The sequence below is a fragment of the Zalophus californianus genome, chromosome 11 (genome assembly GCF_009762305.2).
Source record: "Zalophus californianus isolate mZalCal1 chromosome 11, mZalCal1.pri.v2, whole genome shotgun sequence".
Taxonomy (NCBI): Eukaryota; Metazoa; Chordata; class Mammalia; order Carnivora; family Otariidae; genus Zalophus; species Zalophus californianus.
In genome coordinates, this window is record NC_045605.1 from 105,321,512 (window position 1) to 105,338,322 (window position 16,811).

General features: G+C 63.6%; 2 protein-coding genes across 2 annotated transcripts in view; one reads left to right on the forward strand and one right to left on the reverse strand.

The window, feature by feature from the left end:
• Positions 1-844: 844 nt before the first annotated feature.
• On the forward strand, positions 845-8,120 carry OTUB1 (OTU deubiquitinase, ubiquitin aldehyde binding 1). Its single transcript, XM_027579326.2, has 7 exons — positions 845-973; positions 2,634-2,695; positions 2,955-3,053; positions 6,663-6,781; positions 7,040-7,124; positions 7,250-7,444; positions 7,553-8,120. Exons 1-7 carry the CDS (start codon positions 916-918, stop codon positions 7,748-7,750), a joined length of 816 nt encoding a protein of 271 aa, XP_027435127.1. The 5' UTR covers positions 845-915; the 3' UTR covers positions 7,751-8,120.
• Positions 8,121-8,770: 650 nt separating this feature from the next.
• MACROD1 (mono-ADP ribosylhydrolase 1) overlaps positions 8,771-16,811 on the reverse strand; it is a 146,971-nt gene continuing 138,930 nt past the window's right edge. Inside the window, 6 exon segments of the mRNA XM_027579325.2 lie at positions 8,771-8,898; positions 9,200-9,281; positions 9,560-9,633; positions 9,804-9,834; positions 9,974-10,095; positions 10,568-10,684. Coding sequence (XP_027435126.2) covers positions 8,861-8,898; positions 9,200-9,281; positions 9,560-9,633; positions 9,804-9,834; positions 9,974-10,095; positions 10,568-10,684 — 464 coding nt within the window. The 3' untranslated portion in view covers positions 8,771-8,860.

The window sequence follows — 16,811 nt, forward strand, 5'->3', positions numbered from 1 at the left end:
TAAAAAAAAATCTTGGGGCGCCTGGGTGGCTCAGTCGTTAAGCCTCTGCCTTCGGCTCAGGTCAGGATCCCAGGGTCCTGGGATTGAGCCCAGGATAGGGCTCCCTGCTCAGCAGGAGGCCTGCTTCTCCCTCTCCCACTCCCCCTGCTTGTGTTCCCTCTCTTGCTGCGTCTCTGGTGAATAAAATAAAATCTTTAAAAAAAAAATCGAGAACATCTCCATTTCCACCAGGATCCCTCCCGCATCCTTTTTACAATCACATCCACTTCCCTTCGGCCCCTCACTTAACCTCTGGCAACCACTAATGTTTTCCATTTTTATCAACTCAAAAAAAAGGGAGGAGGGCTGCTTTTCTAATTAACCAGAAAGGCACGGAGTCCAAAGTTAGGTCCCAAGACTTTGCCCCTGACCGTAAGGGACATGTTCTCCCCGCCGGAACAGGACACCGAAGTCCGCTCAGAAGCGAGGCCCCGTGGAACCGGGCGGTGATGTCCTGGGGCTCCCTTGTTAGCACGATTCCGTCTCCACCGCCAGGTTCTCCCCACTGCAATCACTGCCAGGAGTTCTGGGGTCCGCAGCAGCAATGCTGCCTCCGGTGATTTTAACCTCACCTTCCCACTCATCTCAGTACCTCAATCCGCGCTTCAAACTCCACTGAAAAGAAATCTGAATTGGCTCCGGAAGGCTCTTATCACCGGGAACTTTGGGAATTGGGAAGATGGAGCCCAGCAAGAGTGCGGGCGGAGGGTAGGCGGGGCGGCAGCCACACCTGACTGCGAGCCCCACAGGTGTTGACTCCCGAGGGGATCCCGTCGCTAGGGGCGTTGCCAAGGAGGGGCCACGAGGAGGGGCTCCCTTCCGGGAGGAGGGCAACTACTAACCCGGAAGCGGTCAGCGGTGAGGTGCTGTTTAAAGATGGCGGCGGAGGAACCTCAGCAGCAGAAGCAGGAGCCGCTCGGCAGCGACTCCGAAGGTACTGACCCGGGGAGGACCGTTCGGCCCGGGCTACCAGGGGCGATGCCGGGTCGCCAGTTCCCGAGGAGGCTAGGGGCGGGGCCGCCGGCGGCCGGGGCCGAAACGCACCGACGGCCCCTTCTTCCGCCGCCGCCGCCTCCCCTCCCCCTCACAATGGAAGGAGCCGCCGCCGCGACCCCCGGCTGGCCGGGCCGGCGGGCGAGCGGGCGAGCGAGGCGGGCGCAGGCCCGCGGCTCCTTGCCTTCGCGCGCGCCCGGGGCGGGGCCTGGGCCGCCCCGCCCCCCGCCCAGCCCCTCCGCGCCGGCCGCCCGGCTCCCGGGTCCCCAGCCCTCCCGCCCCAGTCCTTGCAGTCAGGCCGGGGCCTATAGACCGGGGCCTGGCCGCCCGCCTTCTCCAGAGCAGGCTGCGCCCGGCAGGGCGTCGAGTTACGCCGGGCCGCCGAGCACAAAGGACTGGGCGGGCCGCTCGGGATGCAGCGGGCGGCCGGGGGTTGTGAGCGGCCGCGTTGTGTGCCTCTGAGGACTGCAGCCCTCGTTTCCGGTAGAGCCCCCTCTTCTGGCTTTGCAGCCCCTTTCCTCCTGCTTGGGCATTGTTTTCTCAGACCTCTGGAGGTGGACCTTTCAAAAACGGTGCCTCCCTCTCCCTTTTCACCCGTGGTTAGGCCGCGGGGACCGAGTAGGTCACTTGAGTGGGAGGGACAGCTCTGGTGCAGGGCAGTGTAAGGGATGGGTCAGAGCCCAGCTGAGGATCCGGGATGCTCAGGCTCAAAAGGAATTGACCTTAAAAGTCATTTAGCGCACACACACCCCCTTCTAACCGCACAGTTGAGAGACTGAATGCTGGGAGTCGCGGGCCTCCAGAAGAGATTTGCTCAGGATCACATAAGAGCGAGCAAGGACCAGAATTCAGGTCTCCTGGCTCCTCACCAGTGGCTGTTGAGGGTGGGGTCCACAGGTTCACTGATGAACACTTAACAGTATGCCTTCAAGGTACCCCGTCTTTCTCTTGACATTGCAGTGAGGGGAGGAGAAGGGTGGTGGTATTAGCCCCGTTTTACAGCTGAGGAAAGGCCTCTGCAGTGAGGTGGCGGAGGGGAGAGAGTGTGGTAAAGAGCTCAGACTTTAGAATTAGGCACGCCTGGGTTTGAGCACAGGCCTTCGTTAGTTACGACCTTGGGCAGGTTACTTCCATCAGTCTGCATTTGTTTTGTTATCTGTAAAATGGGCATTAAGAAAACCCAGCACAGCAGGAGGAGGAAGGGTGTGATCGAGTAAAGTGCAGGCTTACGGGAAGCTCTCCTTCAGCCGGGAACTCTGCCTCTCATCTTACTTTCCCCAAGAGACCCTGCCTGGCCCCAGAGCATTCTCAGGCTGCTGGGAATTGATGTTAGAAAGTGGGGGGCGGGGGTGTTAGAGCTGAATGAGTGCACCTTGGGGCAGGACACACCTTTGCCCCCTCATTTTAAAGATGAGAAAACTAGGGCCTGGGAGGGAAAGGACTTTGCCAAGACCACACCGTTGGGGTAGAGCAGAGTGTTTAATGCAAACTTGCAGATTCCATGCCTGCTCTCCTGGTCCTGGCTGCGCTTGTCATTGGCCCAGCTGCCTGGCGTGGAGATAGCCAGGGCCCACTGTAATCCTTGGCTTGCTTCCTTCCAGGTGTTAACTGTCTTGCTTATGATGAAGCCATCATGGCTCAGCAGGACCGAATTCAGCAAGAGGTGAGGGGCTGTGGCCAGTGGCCCTGTTGTGGGGAAGCATAGCCTGGGCCTGAGGCCTATTGTTTATCTCTACTTTGGAAGCCTCCTCCTCCCCAAGCTGTGCTAGGTACTGGATGTCTTGGGGAGGGGCGGGTTGAGGGGGGGTGTCACTGTGCCACTGGGTGATTGCTCCAGCTCTCCGCCTTCAGGTGTTCTGGCTGTTAGGTGTGGGTCACTGCATCTGCGTGCCAGAGCGTGATGGGTTTCCAACCCCGTGCAGATTGCTGTGCAGAACCCCCTGGTCTCGGAGCGGCTGGAGCTTTCCGTCCTGTACAAGGAGTATGCTGAGGATGACAACATCTATCAACAGAAGATCAAGGTGGGAGCCTGGCCGAGGGGGCAGGAAGAGCCCTGGGGGTAGGGGCAGGAGTGTGCCTGCTTCAGACCCACTCCTTGCTGGCCTGGCCTCAGAGAGGGTAGCATGTCGGGGTAGCCCTCTGGTTGCTGGTTCTCAAGTGTGCAGACTCGGGAATCGAAAAGACCTTGATTCATATCCTGACTCTGCCATACAGCAGCCGTACCCTCTGCAAGGCCTTCAGTGTCTCTGAGCTGTGGGGTCCTCTGCTGTGGAATCAGAATAAAGAATGTATCTGCCCGCAGGGCAGTTGTTGAGGGAGATGATGCCTGTGGGGACTGGTGCAGGCTGGGTAGGCGCTGAGCGGCTGGGAGAGGCCGGTCCTGCTGCCTGCCTCTGGGATCTTTGTGGAGGGGTAGGCGGCACTGGGGCAAAGGGACCTGCGGACCTGTGCAAGTCTGGGCTCTGTCTCAGCCTGAGGTGAGACCCTTAACCACTCGCTCTCTTTATGAGCGGGGACAGTGGGTATGTGTAAATAGTATCCAGTGGGCACAGCCTGAGGGCTTAGTAAATGTTATCCCCCCCCCGCCCCCCCGCCAAGATCAGAGATGCTTAGAGTCTTCGACCTGAAAGGAGGTGCCTTTGGGGTTATCCATATTAGGCGCCGGGGAGGTAGGTGATGGAAGGTGGCCGGGTTAGGTGGTGAACAGGACACCACAGTTCTGCTTCAGCCAGCACCAGGGAGTGGAAGCCCCTGGAGCAAATAGGAGTGTCCGTGCCTGTCGCTCCATTGTTTCTGGATCTGTTTTTCCAAGATAAGCCAGAAATAATGATTTTGATGTGAGTCTCCTGACTTCTAACAGGAGGCAGCTAATTCAAATGTGAAATGTCGTGTGATCCAAACAGCACACCTGCAGGCCAGATCCAGTGGCCTGTTCTCTACTCTGACCCCTAGCTCAGAGTGTTTATGATTTACCCAAGAGGACTGTGGAGAGCTGAAGGCACTGGCTTTGGGGCCTGACAGACCTGGGTTCAAGTTCTGGCTTCACTTCTGGCTATGATTTTCAGCAACACACTGAATTTCTTGGAGCCTCTGTTGTTCTTCCCGCTGAGTCATTCAGCAAATGTTCGAGTGTCCACTGTGTTTTGTCCGTGCGGGAAGTCTGCCTTAGTGCCCCCACACCCCTGCTCTGTGCTGGCCTCAGCCCACCTCTGCCTGGATCCTAAGCCTGGACAGCAGAGCCCAAGCAGACTTGGGTGATCTGCTCCTCTGTGAGGATTTAGGGTAGTGGGCACTGGCCGTCCGCAAAGGGCCTGGCACAGGGTAAGTGCTCGGAATGATTCTAGTAGCTTTTCCGGTAGCTACAGCGGTTTGGGCTCTTCGGATGCATTGTGTGATGTGATTGGCCATTTGTGAGCACATGCTGTGGGCCAGGCACCGTTTTAGGTCCCGGAGGCCGAGTGAGGAGTGCAGTCAGCATGCTCCTGCCCCCACAAAGCTTGTGTCCTGGTGGGAAGACGGAGAATCAGGCAGAGGCACCCGGGGTGTAGATGTCAGAAGGCGGTAAGTGCTTTGGAGAAAAGTAAAGCAGGGAAAGGAGAGGGAGTGGGAGGGCGGGTGGAAGGCCTTGCCGAGAGGGTGGCGTTGGAGTGACAGACTGAAAGCAGGAGGGGAGCAGTCTGTGGGCGTTGGGTGGAGTGGGGCAGGCTGAGGCCGGGGTGGGGTGCGCTGGGGGTTTGTGGCTAGAGCAGCGCGGGGGAGCAGGAGAGGGCTGGGAGGCAGGCACGTGGCCAGGCAGAGGAGGAGTGTTAGCAGGTTTCTCTGGTTCCTCTGGCTGCTGGAGCAGGGACACCTGGGAGGAAGCCTGGAGGAGGGAGTGACGGGGACCGGAGTGCCAGAGGGTAGTGAGAAGCCGTGGAGAAGAGACTTGGTGGATTGAAGCCCTTGGATCTGCGTTGGATTGGCTGCGGCAGGGCCAGGGTGGGGGTCGCGCTGCGGGCAGTGGTGACAGGTTTTGGCTTGCACAGCTGAGGGGCCGCGCCTTGCACTTGCACCGGGGGTGGGCTGTGAAGAGAGGGGGCTTGTGGGGGTCAGGACTCGCCCCGTCGGGCTGGGCAGCCCAGACAGGACAAGTAGGCGAGACACTTGGATGTGCGTCAGTGGGAGTTGAGGGTGGAGATGGGGCTGGTGAAGAGTTATATTTGGGGCTGTCGGAATCCCCAGAGCAGCAGTGGTAAGGGAGTGAGTGCACTTGGCCCCCGGAGGCTGTCCCAGGCCTGAGCGGGGTGGTGCCCTTCCCATGGCAGGCGCCGTGGATGGGGGTGTGGTGTGCAGGTGGCACGTGGTGTCTTGAGGAAGGGTGCCGGGTGGTTTGGTGGTGGCCCTGACTTTCACAGGTTGAAAGGACAGGGAGGACACGGCGAGGCTGGGGCCTACAAGCTGTGTGAAGGACAGTATGGACGGGGTGGGTGGTGTGGACGGGATCATGTGGTGGGAGGCATCCCCCTCCTCGTGGTGAATGCTGCGCAGAGGAGTGGGGGCTTGGCCCTTGGATTGGGGAAAGGCAGGCGTGGCCTTGACTGGAGTGAAAGCCCGCTTGGGTCGAGTTAGTGGGAGAGAAACGGAGACTGTGAGCACAGACGACAGCCAGAGCAGTTTTGCTATAAAGGATAGAAATCGGGTGGTAGCTGGAAGGGAATTCATGTGAAGCAGAGGATTTTTTTTAAGCGAGAACTAGCCTTGTGTTTGTATGCTGATGAGTCTAAACCAGGAGGGAGAGAAAAATTGATGATGCAGGAGGGAGGGGGAGGCTTCCTGGAACAATGTCCTTGAGCCCAAGGGAGGGGACCGGCTCTGAGGCGGACCAGAGGGGGGCCCAGTGGAGCCTCAGCCCCTCCGGGGAGCAGGAGAGAAGGCTGCGGCGGGTGTGCTGGCCGGGCCTCAGGTTCTCCGTGAAAGTCCTCAGGAAGGAAGCGAGGTCACTGGGAAGGTGGGTAGGGGGTTAAGGAGAATGCAGCAGGCACGAGTTAGTCCAGGGGCGGGAGGCCTGCTCAGCACACGCGTGGGGGAGGTGGGACAGACGGAGGAAATGGCACTGCGTGTGGGGAGGGAAGCAGAGCTGGGCCAGAGCAGGGGCCTGTGAGTGGGTAGGGCCGGGTGTAGGGGACCGGGGAGGCTGTGTCCCCTGCGGGGATTGCCGTGTGGAGCCCAGCCCTGCAGCCCCATCCTGACTTGTTTGCCCTGGACTCACACGGTTTGAAAAGACTGCTGTCTGGAAAAGCCGTGTCGGACCAGCACGGATCCGTTTGCCCATTTTTAGGAAGAAACAGCCCCGTGGGCCCAGCAGCCTGGCATGCCCCGGGGCTGGTGAGGACACCGGTGCCCCCAGCAGCCCGTGTGTGCCTAAGTCCCAGGGTCCTGAGGCTGCTGGGGCTCCGGCCAGTGGGTCACAAAGTGACTCCCATCCCCGGAGTCAGCGGCCAAGGATGGCAGGTGGCTGCTGGGAGCTCCGTTGTCCCCGCTGTGGTATGACCTCTGTAGGGGGCAGGGGAGGTGTTCCCCTGGCCCACCCTGGTTCTGGCCTGATGTTGACAGGCATGGGGGTGGGGCGGGTGGGGGCTGTCTCTTTGCAGGACCTCCACAAAAAGTACTCATACATCCGCAAGACCAGGCCCGACGGAAACTGCTTCTACCGAGCTTTCGGATTCTCGCACTTGGAGGCGCTGCTGGACGACAGCAAGGAATTGCAGCGGTGAGGCTGGTGGGCGTGGTGGGAGGTTCCAGGAGGGCCACGCGGGGCTTCCTCACTCAGAGCTCCCTCCGGCTCTCAGGGACTAGGGGTGCAGCCCCCAACTAAGGCCCGACGCCAGCGGGGCTCCTGCTCTGGTGTTCCGTTCCGAGCTGGGGATGCCCCCCTCCCACCCCCGTGTTGGCCGGTTCCCCAATTCTGGGCCCGCCTCCCCACTGCCCGGCCAGCCCATGCCCGCCTCCCTTGCCCACCCACTCACAGGTTTAAGGCCGTGTCTGCCAAGAGCAAAGAGGACCTGGTGTCCCAGGGCTTTACCGAGTTCACAATCGAGGATTTCCACAACACGGTGAGCCCAGCTCCCCCTCCCCCTTGTCCCCCCCCCCCCCTGGCCGGGGTGGAGGTGGGGTGGCCTGGCCGCGGCGGGGCTGACCCGTCTCCTTCGCTGTACCCTCTGTCCCCTGTGCGTGGCAGTTCATGGACCTGATCGAGCAGGTGGAGAAGCAGACCTCCGTAGCTGACCTGCTGGCCTCCTTCAACGACCAGAGCACCTCGGACTACCTGGTGGTGTACCTGCGGCTGCTCACCTCAGGCTACCTGCAGCGGGAGAGCAAGTTCTTCGAGCACTTCATTGAGGGGGGGCGGACGGTCAAGGAGTTCTGTCAGCAGGTGCTGCCCCCCCTTTCTCTCTTGCCTCGGGGTGGGGAGCGCCCGGGGTGGTGGGGGGAAGCGCTGACCTCTGGGCCCTCACCCCCCCCCGCCCCGCCTGTGCCACAGGAGGTGGAGCCCATGTGCAAGGAGAGCGACCACATTCACATCATCGCGCTGGCCCAGGCCCTCAGCGTCTCCATCCAGGTGGAGTACATGGACCGCGGCGAGGGCGGCACCACCAACCCGCACATCTTTCCCGAGGGCTCCGAGCCCAAGGTGTACCTCCTCTATCGGCCTGGACACTACGACATCCTCTACAAATAGGGCTGGCCCCACCCGCCGCTGCCCTGCCTGCCCTCCCCTCTGCCAGGCGCTAGACATGTACAGAGGTTTTTTGTGGTTGTAAATGGTCATATTTCACTCCCCCCCCTCCCCGTCACGCAACCTTCCACATTTTATTAAAGGGGATGCTGGTGGTGAGCCGCGTGTCTGCGTGTCCCTGCTCTGCTGCTGCCTGCCCGGCCGCTGTGTCCGGCTGTCCCCCCCCCCCCCCCCCCAGGTGGGTTCCTCTTGGCCTTCCACCTGTCCACACCCAAGCCTCCCCACCAGGAGCAGTTTTGAGGGGGCTAGGCCTCTTGGGGACCCCCTTCTGGTGACCTGCTCCCTTCCCTTCAGGCAGCCATCCCCCTTCCCTCCTTAGCTGGCCCAGGGGCTTCCACGAGAATCTTGGAGGTTCCTTGGGGGACTTGCCCAGGGACCTAGGACTGCCCAGGCTGCAGGCCGCTCCCTCCTAGGCCCTGACTCCACCTGGCTGTCCTGGTCAGGGCCCCCAAACCTGAGCTGCCCTCTCTCCCATCAGGGGTCTGCATGGTCCAGTCCTGGGTGGAGAGGGCTGACATTGTGGGACCTGGCTCGGCAGGTGGAGGAGCTGGGGTGGCACCAACCTGGCTGGGGAGGGGCAGCCTTCAAGCTGGTGCTTCGTCCATGGTCCCCCAGGTCTAGGCAGGGCTTTGCCAGGCTGCCCTTCCTCCCCCCACCCCTCCCCCTGCCTGCTTTGCACCCCCTTTGCTTGGGCCACACTGTCTCTGCATTGCCTTCCTTTTTTGCCTTTACCTCTTTCCCCTCCCCCAGCACATGTGGGGTCTTGGCCCCCAGGCTGTGAGCTCCTTGGGGGCAGGCCCTCAATAAACGTGACGTGCTGCTGCCCACCTCTGCCGTCTGGCCCGTGCCTCCGCCCGCCCAGCCACCAAGCGCGCTCGCCAGCCCCTTCCCTTGAAGCCGAAGGCACTTGTCCGCACCTCAGGGCTGCCGCCCCCTTCCCCAGCCAGCACTCGGACTAGCCGCCGCAGCAAGGGTGGTCTTTATTAGGAGGCTCCTGGGGGGCTGAGGGGAAGAACTGGGGGCCCAGGCCCAGCTGCAGGCTTCGGGGACCTCTTAGAGCTGGGAGTGAGGTCCAGTAGGCCCCGGCGAGTCTGTGGGTAGAGCAGAACGGTCAGGGAGTGTGGGCCCTGGGCTTCCCCCAGCCGCCCAGGCCGCCCTCTTGGCTTTCCTGCGTGGGGGTGAGCGAGGGCGGGGAGGTGAGCCCGAGCGTTAGTGGGCAGGTTAGGGGGCAGCCACATGGCGGGCCAGGCCCTGCTTACCAGTCCTGGGCAGGGTGGGCGGTGGGTGCCGTCAGGCTGGAAGGCAGAGGACAGTGAGAGCCTGCCCTGGGGTGGGTGGGGGAGGGGCAGGGGCCGACCCAGCTTGGGCACGGGGGTGGGGGGGGGTGCTCACCCACTGGGAAGTAGTGGGGGAGCCGCTGCAGGTAGATGCTTTCATCCTTCTCCAGGAACACACAGATGATGAGTCGGTCCACCTGCGCCAGGGTCTGCTTAGCCTGGGCGGGGGGCCGCCCACACCCTGGCTGTGTGGTCTTACCGCAGGTTTTCACCTGCCTTGCTCTGGAGGGGCCCATAGACCCTTCACAGAAGGGCCTCACGGTGTGCACCCAACCGCCCTGGGCTCAGGGGAGTAAACCGATCCCGAGAGAAGGCGAGGGGATGCATCGAGGGCTGGTCAGCGGAGCCGGGGTGCGGCGCCCCCTCCCGCCCCCCCCGACCCCGTCTGAGCCCCTTGACTGGGCCCAGGACTCACCTTGTCCTTGTGCTGCTCCAGCCACTCGCGCAGCGCGGCCAACACCACCTCCGCCGCCGCCTCACTGGGGTAGCCTGGGGACCCGGCGGGACGGGAGTGAGTCCGGGGCTCTGGCCCGCCCCCTCACCGCCCAGGGACCCGCCCAACCCCACCCACCCGGCTCTGCCCCACCCCTTCTCCCCCCGCCCAGGCCCCCCCTGCGTCTGGGCCCACCCCGCGCCCCGCTCCCCCGCCCCCAACTCACCAAACACGCCGGTGGAGATGCAGGGGAATGCCTGTGGCGGGCGCGGGAGGTGAGAGGGAATTGGGGACAGCGTCACTCTCCGCCTGCCTGCCGCCCGCCGCCTCCGGGGGCGCCTTCCTCCCCCAGTTCCAGGCTGCCCCCACCCCCGCCTGGCGCCCGGCCCCCCTCACCGCGGAGCGGAGCCGATGCTCCAGCAGCAGATCGAGGCTGCTCAGGTAGCAGCTGCGGAGCTCGGCCGCCTGGCTGGCGCTGGGCTCTCCGTGGGCGATGGGTCCCACCGTGTGGATGACATCTACGGGAGGCGACGGCGTCAGAGCAGCCGGGGTCCCCAAGGGGTCAGAGGCTTTATCCCCCTGACGGCCTGCGCCCTGGAGGGGACAGGAAACAGGCCCTCTCCCCAAGTTCTGAGAGTCCCCCACCCATGTGTGCCCTCGAGCTCAAATGAGCTCCCCCATAGAGACAGGCAGGTCCGCGCTGGGCCGCCTCCCCACATCTGTATGGACCCGGCTGAGACGCGGGGCGGAGGGGGTGAGCGAAGGCACTTCCCCCTCAGCTCTTCCCCTCCCCGGCTCCACGCATTCCCCCTCCCGCCACCCGCGTCCCGGCGCGTGCAAGGAGGGGCCGGCTCCCCGCACTAAAGGTGAAGAAGGGACCCCTGAGGAGGCCTCCAGCAATTCTGTGGGGGCTGCTCCCCTAGCCCCGCAATTACACAAGGTGCCCTGTCTGCGCCCCACAGGAGTGGGGGCGGGGAGGTCGGGACTCACACTTGGCCGGCAGCCGGTAGCCGCCGGTGATCTTGGCCTTGCCGGTGTCGCAGCTCTGCAGGGTCCGGCACTCGTCGGTGAGCAGGGGTCCCGCGGCGCGGTGGATGCAGCCGTCCACTGCAGGGCAGGAGGCAGTGAGCCGTGGGGTGAGCCGTGGGGCTCCCCGCCTCACGCCTGAGCCCGTTTTACAGAGGAGAAGGCGGAGGCCCAAGCACAGACTACTCGCAGCCCCCTCGGCTGTGCCAAGGCTCACCCGGCGCCGCGCCTCCTCCCGCGGCCTCCAGCCGCTCGCAATACCCACCGCCCCCACTTGTTCCACATCTGGACAGGCCCAGGCGCCCCGGCAGGCCGCAGCGGGCCCCGGAGGGAAGCCGCGCGGGGCGGCCGGCAGGGGGCGCGCCGGGCCCTCCCTGCTCGTTCCCCGCCGCGCGGCAGGTGCGCGCGCCGGGCGGGGGCCTCCCGCTGCCGGGGTGGCTCCGTTAGGCGGGGTCCGCGGCTGCAGGAACCGCCACCCTAGCCCGGCCAAGGGGAAGGTCGCCCTCCCGGGTCTGGCCCGGAAGCACCGCGGGGGCCGCGACCAGGGGCCGCCTCCGCCCGAGGAGCCCGGGGGCGCCGACAGGCACCGCGCATCCGATCCCAAGGCGAGGCCGCTCGCGGCCGCCGCAAACTCTAGGACCCACTTTACAGATGAAGAAACTGGGGTCACCCCATGACAAGTGGCAGGTGCGGTCTGGGCCTGGAGCCTGGGTCTTCCAGCCCCTTCCGTGCGCCACGCGGGGAGGTGGACGGGGCCGCGGATCCGGGCCGCGCAGGTGGATCCGGGCGCGCGCCCCTGCTCGTTAGCGCATCCGGCTTAATTGGGGCGGGCCTGGGCTTGTTTATCTGAGGGCAGCTCCGGGGCCTCGGCAGCGACCCTGGGGACGCGGGGCCAGATAAACGCGCCCGAGACGCTCCTCCAGCCCGATCTCACCCAGGCGCCACAGCCCGAGCGGCCCCGGTGGGAAAGGCGGGGCTCGGCTCTCGTCCGCTGTGCCCGTGGGGCACCCCGGCAAGTCCGTTCCCCTAGGCGTCCACGGCCTCATCTGGAGAACAGCCACAGTGACCCCTCCTCAGGGGAGGGGTTGGCACCTTGGCCAGGAGAACGTGACCCACCGCCGGCCGCCCCCTAGCTCCTTGGGCAGCCCGGGGCCCGTGCCAGGAGCTCCTTGGGCACCAGCGGCAGGAAAGAACCCCCATTTCTCCATTCTGCAGACGCGCAAACAGAGGCCCTTCCTCCTTCACCACAGCCCCACCCCCAGTGTCTTGGCACAGGCCCAGGGACACCAGCTGGACCACCCTCCTCTTTCTTCTCTTTTCTTTTGTGCCCTGTGGGGCCCAATTAAACCTAATTTCGTGACTTCACTTGGAGCTGGCACCAGGCAACTTCCCAGAGCATCCCGGGGGTGGGATGGATGGGGTAGAGGACTTGGGGGGACCCTGGGAGGGCTTCTGGGGTTGGGTCCCGCCCCCTCCTCTCCTGTGCAGGGAGGGGGGCCATGGGAGGGGGTGGAGAGTGGGACCCAAGGCAGGGCCCCTGAGCTACGGGTCCAGGTGGCACTCAGTGGGCGTGCAGCCTGCACTATACAGTGTCCCCGAGCAGTGGGTCCGTTCTGGGTGAGGTGCCAGGTGACCACCCTGCGCCTCCCGCAACAGTGGGGGCTGGGGAGCTGGGCAGCCTGGGTTCTAGTCCCCGCTCTGCCAGTCACAGATGTGTAGCCTAGAGCATATCACTTAATCTCTCTGGGCCTCAACTGCCCCATCTGTAAACTGGGGTAATAGTAGACCTCCATCTCACAGGGCTTTTGGAAGGATTGAGTGAATTCATTTGGGTAAGGTGCTTAAGCCAGTGCCCGGCATGGCTGAAGGTGATGTGCGTGTTGGCTGTTAGGACAGTGTGATAGCAGAAGCATGTGCTCCACGTGTGTACACCTGAGAGTGTGAGCGGAGGCGGGTATCCGGGCGGGTGCCCGAGCGTCCGGGGCATACAGGGGTATGCACAGGAGCGGGTCTGAGTCGGCGCTCCCCGGGGCCTCCCAGCCCTGCCCCATTGGTGTCAGCCACTGGGCACCTGGCTGCCTGCCATCTCCTGGTGCCGTGCACCCCGCAGGCGACCTTGGCCTGCTGTGCACGCTGTGCGGAAGTGCAGCTCAGTGCGATCTGTGTTTCAGGGACTTAATGTTTCCTGCAGAGGTGTCCAGGCCGGCAGCCAGGCCCTTGGGACTGACCTGGGGGCATGAAGGGGAGGAGGGAATCCGAGCTTGCAGAAGCCTTGGCCACCACCCCCCCCCCCACCCGCATCATCCAGGCCAGGTGACTGCCCTGCAAGTGCCTAGGGGATCTGTGTCCCCCACCCAGGCAGAGATGAGGGCCAGGCCCTGGGCCCCACCCCTGCCCCACCCTCTCTCCAACATGCCGGAGCACAGACTCCCCACTCCTGCCTGGCGCCCTCCCTGTCCACACCAGCCTGGTCACTCTACCGTCTCTGAGGGCCAGGGGGGACCCACAGCCTGCTGTCCTTAGCCACACGCCCAAAGGGCCGCCCCTGGCCTGTCTCCCCGTGTGACCTGCAGCTTCCCGGGCTCTGCTTCCTCGGCTCTGTCCTGCCTCTCCTGCTGGGGGAAGCTGAACCCTAGAGCCCGCAGGAGGCGGCTTCGGCTTCCCGGGGTCTCACCCAAGGGAGATGTCCCTCCTCCCCCCTTTCCACCTGACCCTGGGGGCTGCCCGGTGGGAGGGTGGTGACCCCAATTCACACCAGTTCACCCTTGATCCCTTCCCCGGGACCTTTAGCCACATCCGAACAAACCTCAAGCCTCCCACTCAACCCCTGTTCCATCCCAAGTCAGCAGAAAACCTGGGGTCCCTCCCGTGGAGACGGACCCTGACCCATGTGTCAGGGGTGGCGCCTTCCTCAGATGACTCTCTGCCAGGTCCAGAACGCACCCTTCCCCACTAGCCTGCCCTAAGGACCGCTCTGCCTCCTCCCTCAGCCCTGGCCTGCTCCCTCTTCAGGCTCCAGGCTCTGGCTCCTGAGTCCCAGCCAGCACAGACTCTTCTGGAGCACCTGCTGGGCGCTGAGCGGGTCACATCTCCTTGTCGGTCCTCCCAGCCACCCTAGGAGGTGCTACTATTTTCCCTGCTTTATAGTAGATGACACTGAGGCACAGAGAAGATGAAAGACTTGCCCGGGGTCACACAGCTGGACTGTTCTACTTCCTCTAGGACCATAGAAGGCCTTCTCTCCGGCCCCCCAACCTCCCTCCCATCCTGGTGGGCTGGCTCCCCCTTCCTCCTTGCGCAAACTCGCCCTGCTGTCTGCACACCCCTCTTCCCTGCAGCAGGGCTCCGGTCCCCCTCTCCATGTCAACACCTTGCCCTCCCAACAGAGGGACTTTGGGGACTCTGGTTGCGCTGTGGTCTGGGGTCCCTCATCCCATGTGACTGTTCAGCCGCCCCCATGCTGCCAGCCACTAGCCACTGCTGTCCAGGAAGGCTGCCTTGGAGACGGTCCGCCTGCCTCCCGGACCACTTCTGTCCCGGCCTGAGCTCGTCAGATGCTGCTCCTGCCTGGGGTCCCTGTCTGTCCCCCACCAGCTTCGCCCCTGCTCCCAGGCTCTTCCCCTAAATGGGCTCAGCCACAGCAGCCCCGCAGCCCTCCTGTGTCCCCCCTGGCCCTGGTGTGGCCTCCATACCTGCAAGGGGCCTGCGGGGGGGGCCCTCAGCTCACACCCCGCCCCTTCCTAGGAGGTTTGGTGGGGGTCGGGAGGCCCCCAGGAGCGGCAGGGGCTGGAGCCAGGCCCTCCCAGAGCCCCCAAAGCCCACAGAGGCCGACGGCAGGCGGGCTCCTGTGGGGGCCATTTGCCAAGGCGCTTAGGAGATGTTGGCTGCTATTAGGGTGCTGTAATATTCATGAAGGGAAGATTAGATATTTAAATTTATTCAGCAATAAATGCATCTCAGTGGGGGAGCATTCCTCATGCTAAACAAACAAGCAAGCAGGGGCTAATTAATTATTTACAGGAACATGAGGATGCCTGTGGCCTGGGGGAGAGGGGGGCAGCTGTGTCCCTGCCAGGGGGTAAGAGACCCTGATGGGCCCTGGGCTGGCCCCCCCCACCCCCCCATTTCTCTCCTCTGCCCTGTGGATCTGGCCCCCTGTGTGTCCCCTTCTGGGATTTCTTTTCCCAGAAATCCTACTACAAGCCTGCTGGTGGCTTTGGGGAATTCACTTCCCCTCCCTGTGCCTCTGTTTCCCCCTTCTACAGGGTAACAGCACCTCTGCCCCATTTGGCGTGAGCATTCAGTGAGAGACTGCACCAAGGTACCCTGCACTTTATCACACGGTCCCCCGTGTCACCCATTTTCTGTGGGGAGACCAAGGCCCAGAAGGCTGCTCTGCCCGTCAGGCTCTTGGGGGCCTCCTTCGCCCGAGGGACAGGGGTCACTGAGAAAGCCCTGGGCAGAGAGGGCTGGGGCGGCGGGGGCAAGCTTGAGGCCCGAGGGGGCTGGGGGAGGGGCGCCCCTGTTGAGCACAGGAAGACACCTGGGTCTGGGCCCTATGGACCACTCCCCACCCAGACATCTCCCACCACCACCCCCCCCCCCCCACCCCGCAGGTCCCAGGGCTGGGAGCCCAGCCTGAAGAGAGGCCCCCCCCCCACTCCAGCTGCCTAGGTGCAGCCTGCAGCTGCTGCCTGGGCCCCAGCCACCTGCACAGAGATCCCAAATGCCAGGGCTGAGAGGGGCCAGGGCCCCCTGGGTGGCTGGGGAAACTGAGTCCCCGAGAGGGTACCAGCGGGGTCAGGGGCAGATGCCTAAGCTGCTGGGATGCCTCCAAGCCCCAGACCCTGAGGATGACAAGCCCAGCCATAAAGCCTGGAGAAATGACCCACCCCAGGGCCTAGTGCCCCCTCCTCCCTCTGCCCACCCTACGTTCTCCATCTCCAGTCTCCGGCCTCCTCCCAGGCCCCGGCTGAGCCTCGGGAGCCACAACCCCATGGGATGCCCATTGCCAGAACCATCTTCGGCCTCTGCCCACACCCTCACTCACTGGATCAACAAGCCCGTGCTAGCCCCAGCTCTTGTGAGCCTTGGCCTATTGGGGGAGACAGAGCCCACCTTCGCCAGACCCCACCCTCGCAGTGCCAAGGCGGGTGGGCACCCCAGGGAGAAGATAGATGGACAGCAGCTCTACAGTGTGACGTGAAATTCATTACTGGGTGAGATCAACTCCTTAAATGGGGATTTGAAAACATTAGGGCTTCATTATGTACACAATGGCAGCGCCTCATTCATCATGCAAAAATCACTCCCGTTATTAAAAATCCCCATGGCAGCTGCAGGAAGGGGCCTGGCGGCATCTTGCCGAGGGTGGGGTGCAGGCCCCAGGGGTCTGGGGGGCCTGAGTCCCCCTGTCCCTCCTACCCAGGGAGGGCCTGCACAGGGCTAGGGGTGGGGAGCACAGTTCGCTCCAGGGACCTGGTGCCTCAGTGTTGTCATCTGTAAAATGGAGCGTTAATGGTACGCCCCCCACGCTGGGGTGAGGGTACCCCAGATCCTGCAGGAGAGGCTCCACGAGGCCCGGCTCCACGCCGTGAGCGCTCAGTAGAGTGGGTGGCTGCTCACACCACCATCGCCGTCACCATCTGGGCTAGGGCAGGGACGCCCGGGGCCTTTTCTAGGGGAGGACACGTCACTCCCTTGCTCCTACAACCTTCCACGGCTCCCACGAGTCCATGAAATAAAATCTTCCACCCCGAGCCAGGCTGGGGTTCCCTCCAGCCTCCCCTGAGATGACTGGCCTCTGCGTCTCTCCCACCTGCCCAAATGTGCAGGGAGGCAACCCGGGGCTCTACCTCACTGCAAGCCGTGAAGTGGGAGGAAATGCAGCTGGACAAGAGGGAAAGGGGGTGGGAGCGGGCGGGCCCTGTGTGCAGCTGGGAAGGCTCCCCTGAGAAGGTGGCATCTGGACAGAGCCCTGAGCGACATGAGCGACGAGAAAGAATGGGCTCCAGGAAGCTGGGGGAGGAGGGCTCAGGCAGAGGGCACGGGTAGAGTCCAGGGTGGGCTGGGGGTGAGGGGGAGGGGAGGTGGGGGAAGGGGGAGGGGACGGCTGCATCTGCCAGCCTGGTGGAAGAAGCTAGAACTGCTTCCATCGCTGCCGTGGGGAGTTTGAGCAGGTACGGCATGGCCTGGGACAGACTCTGTG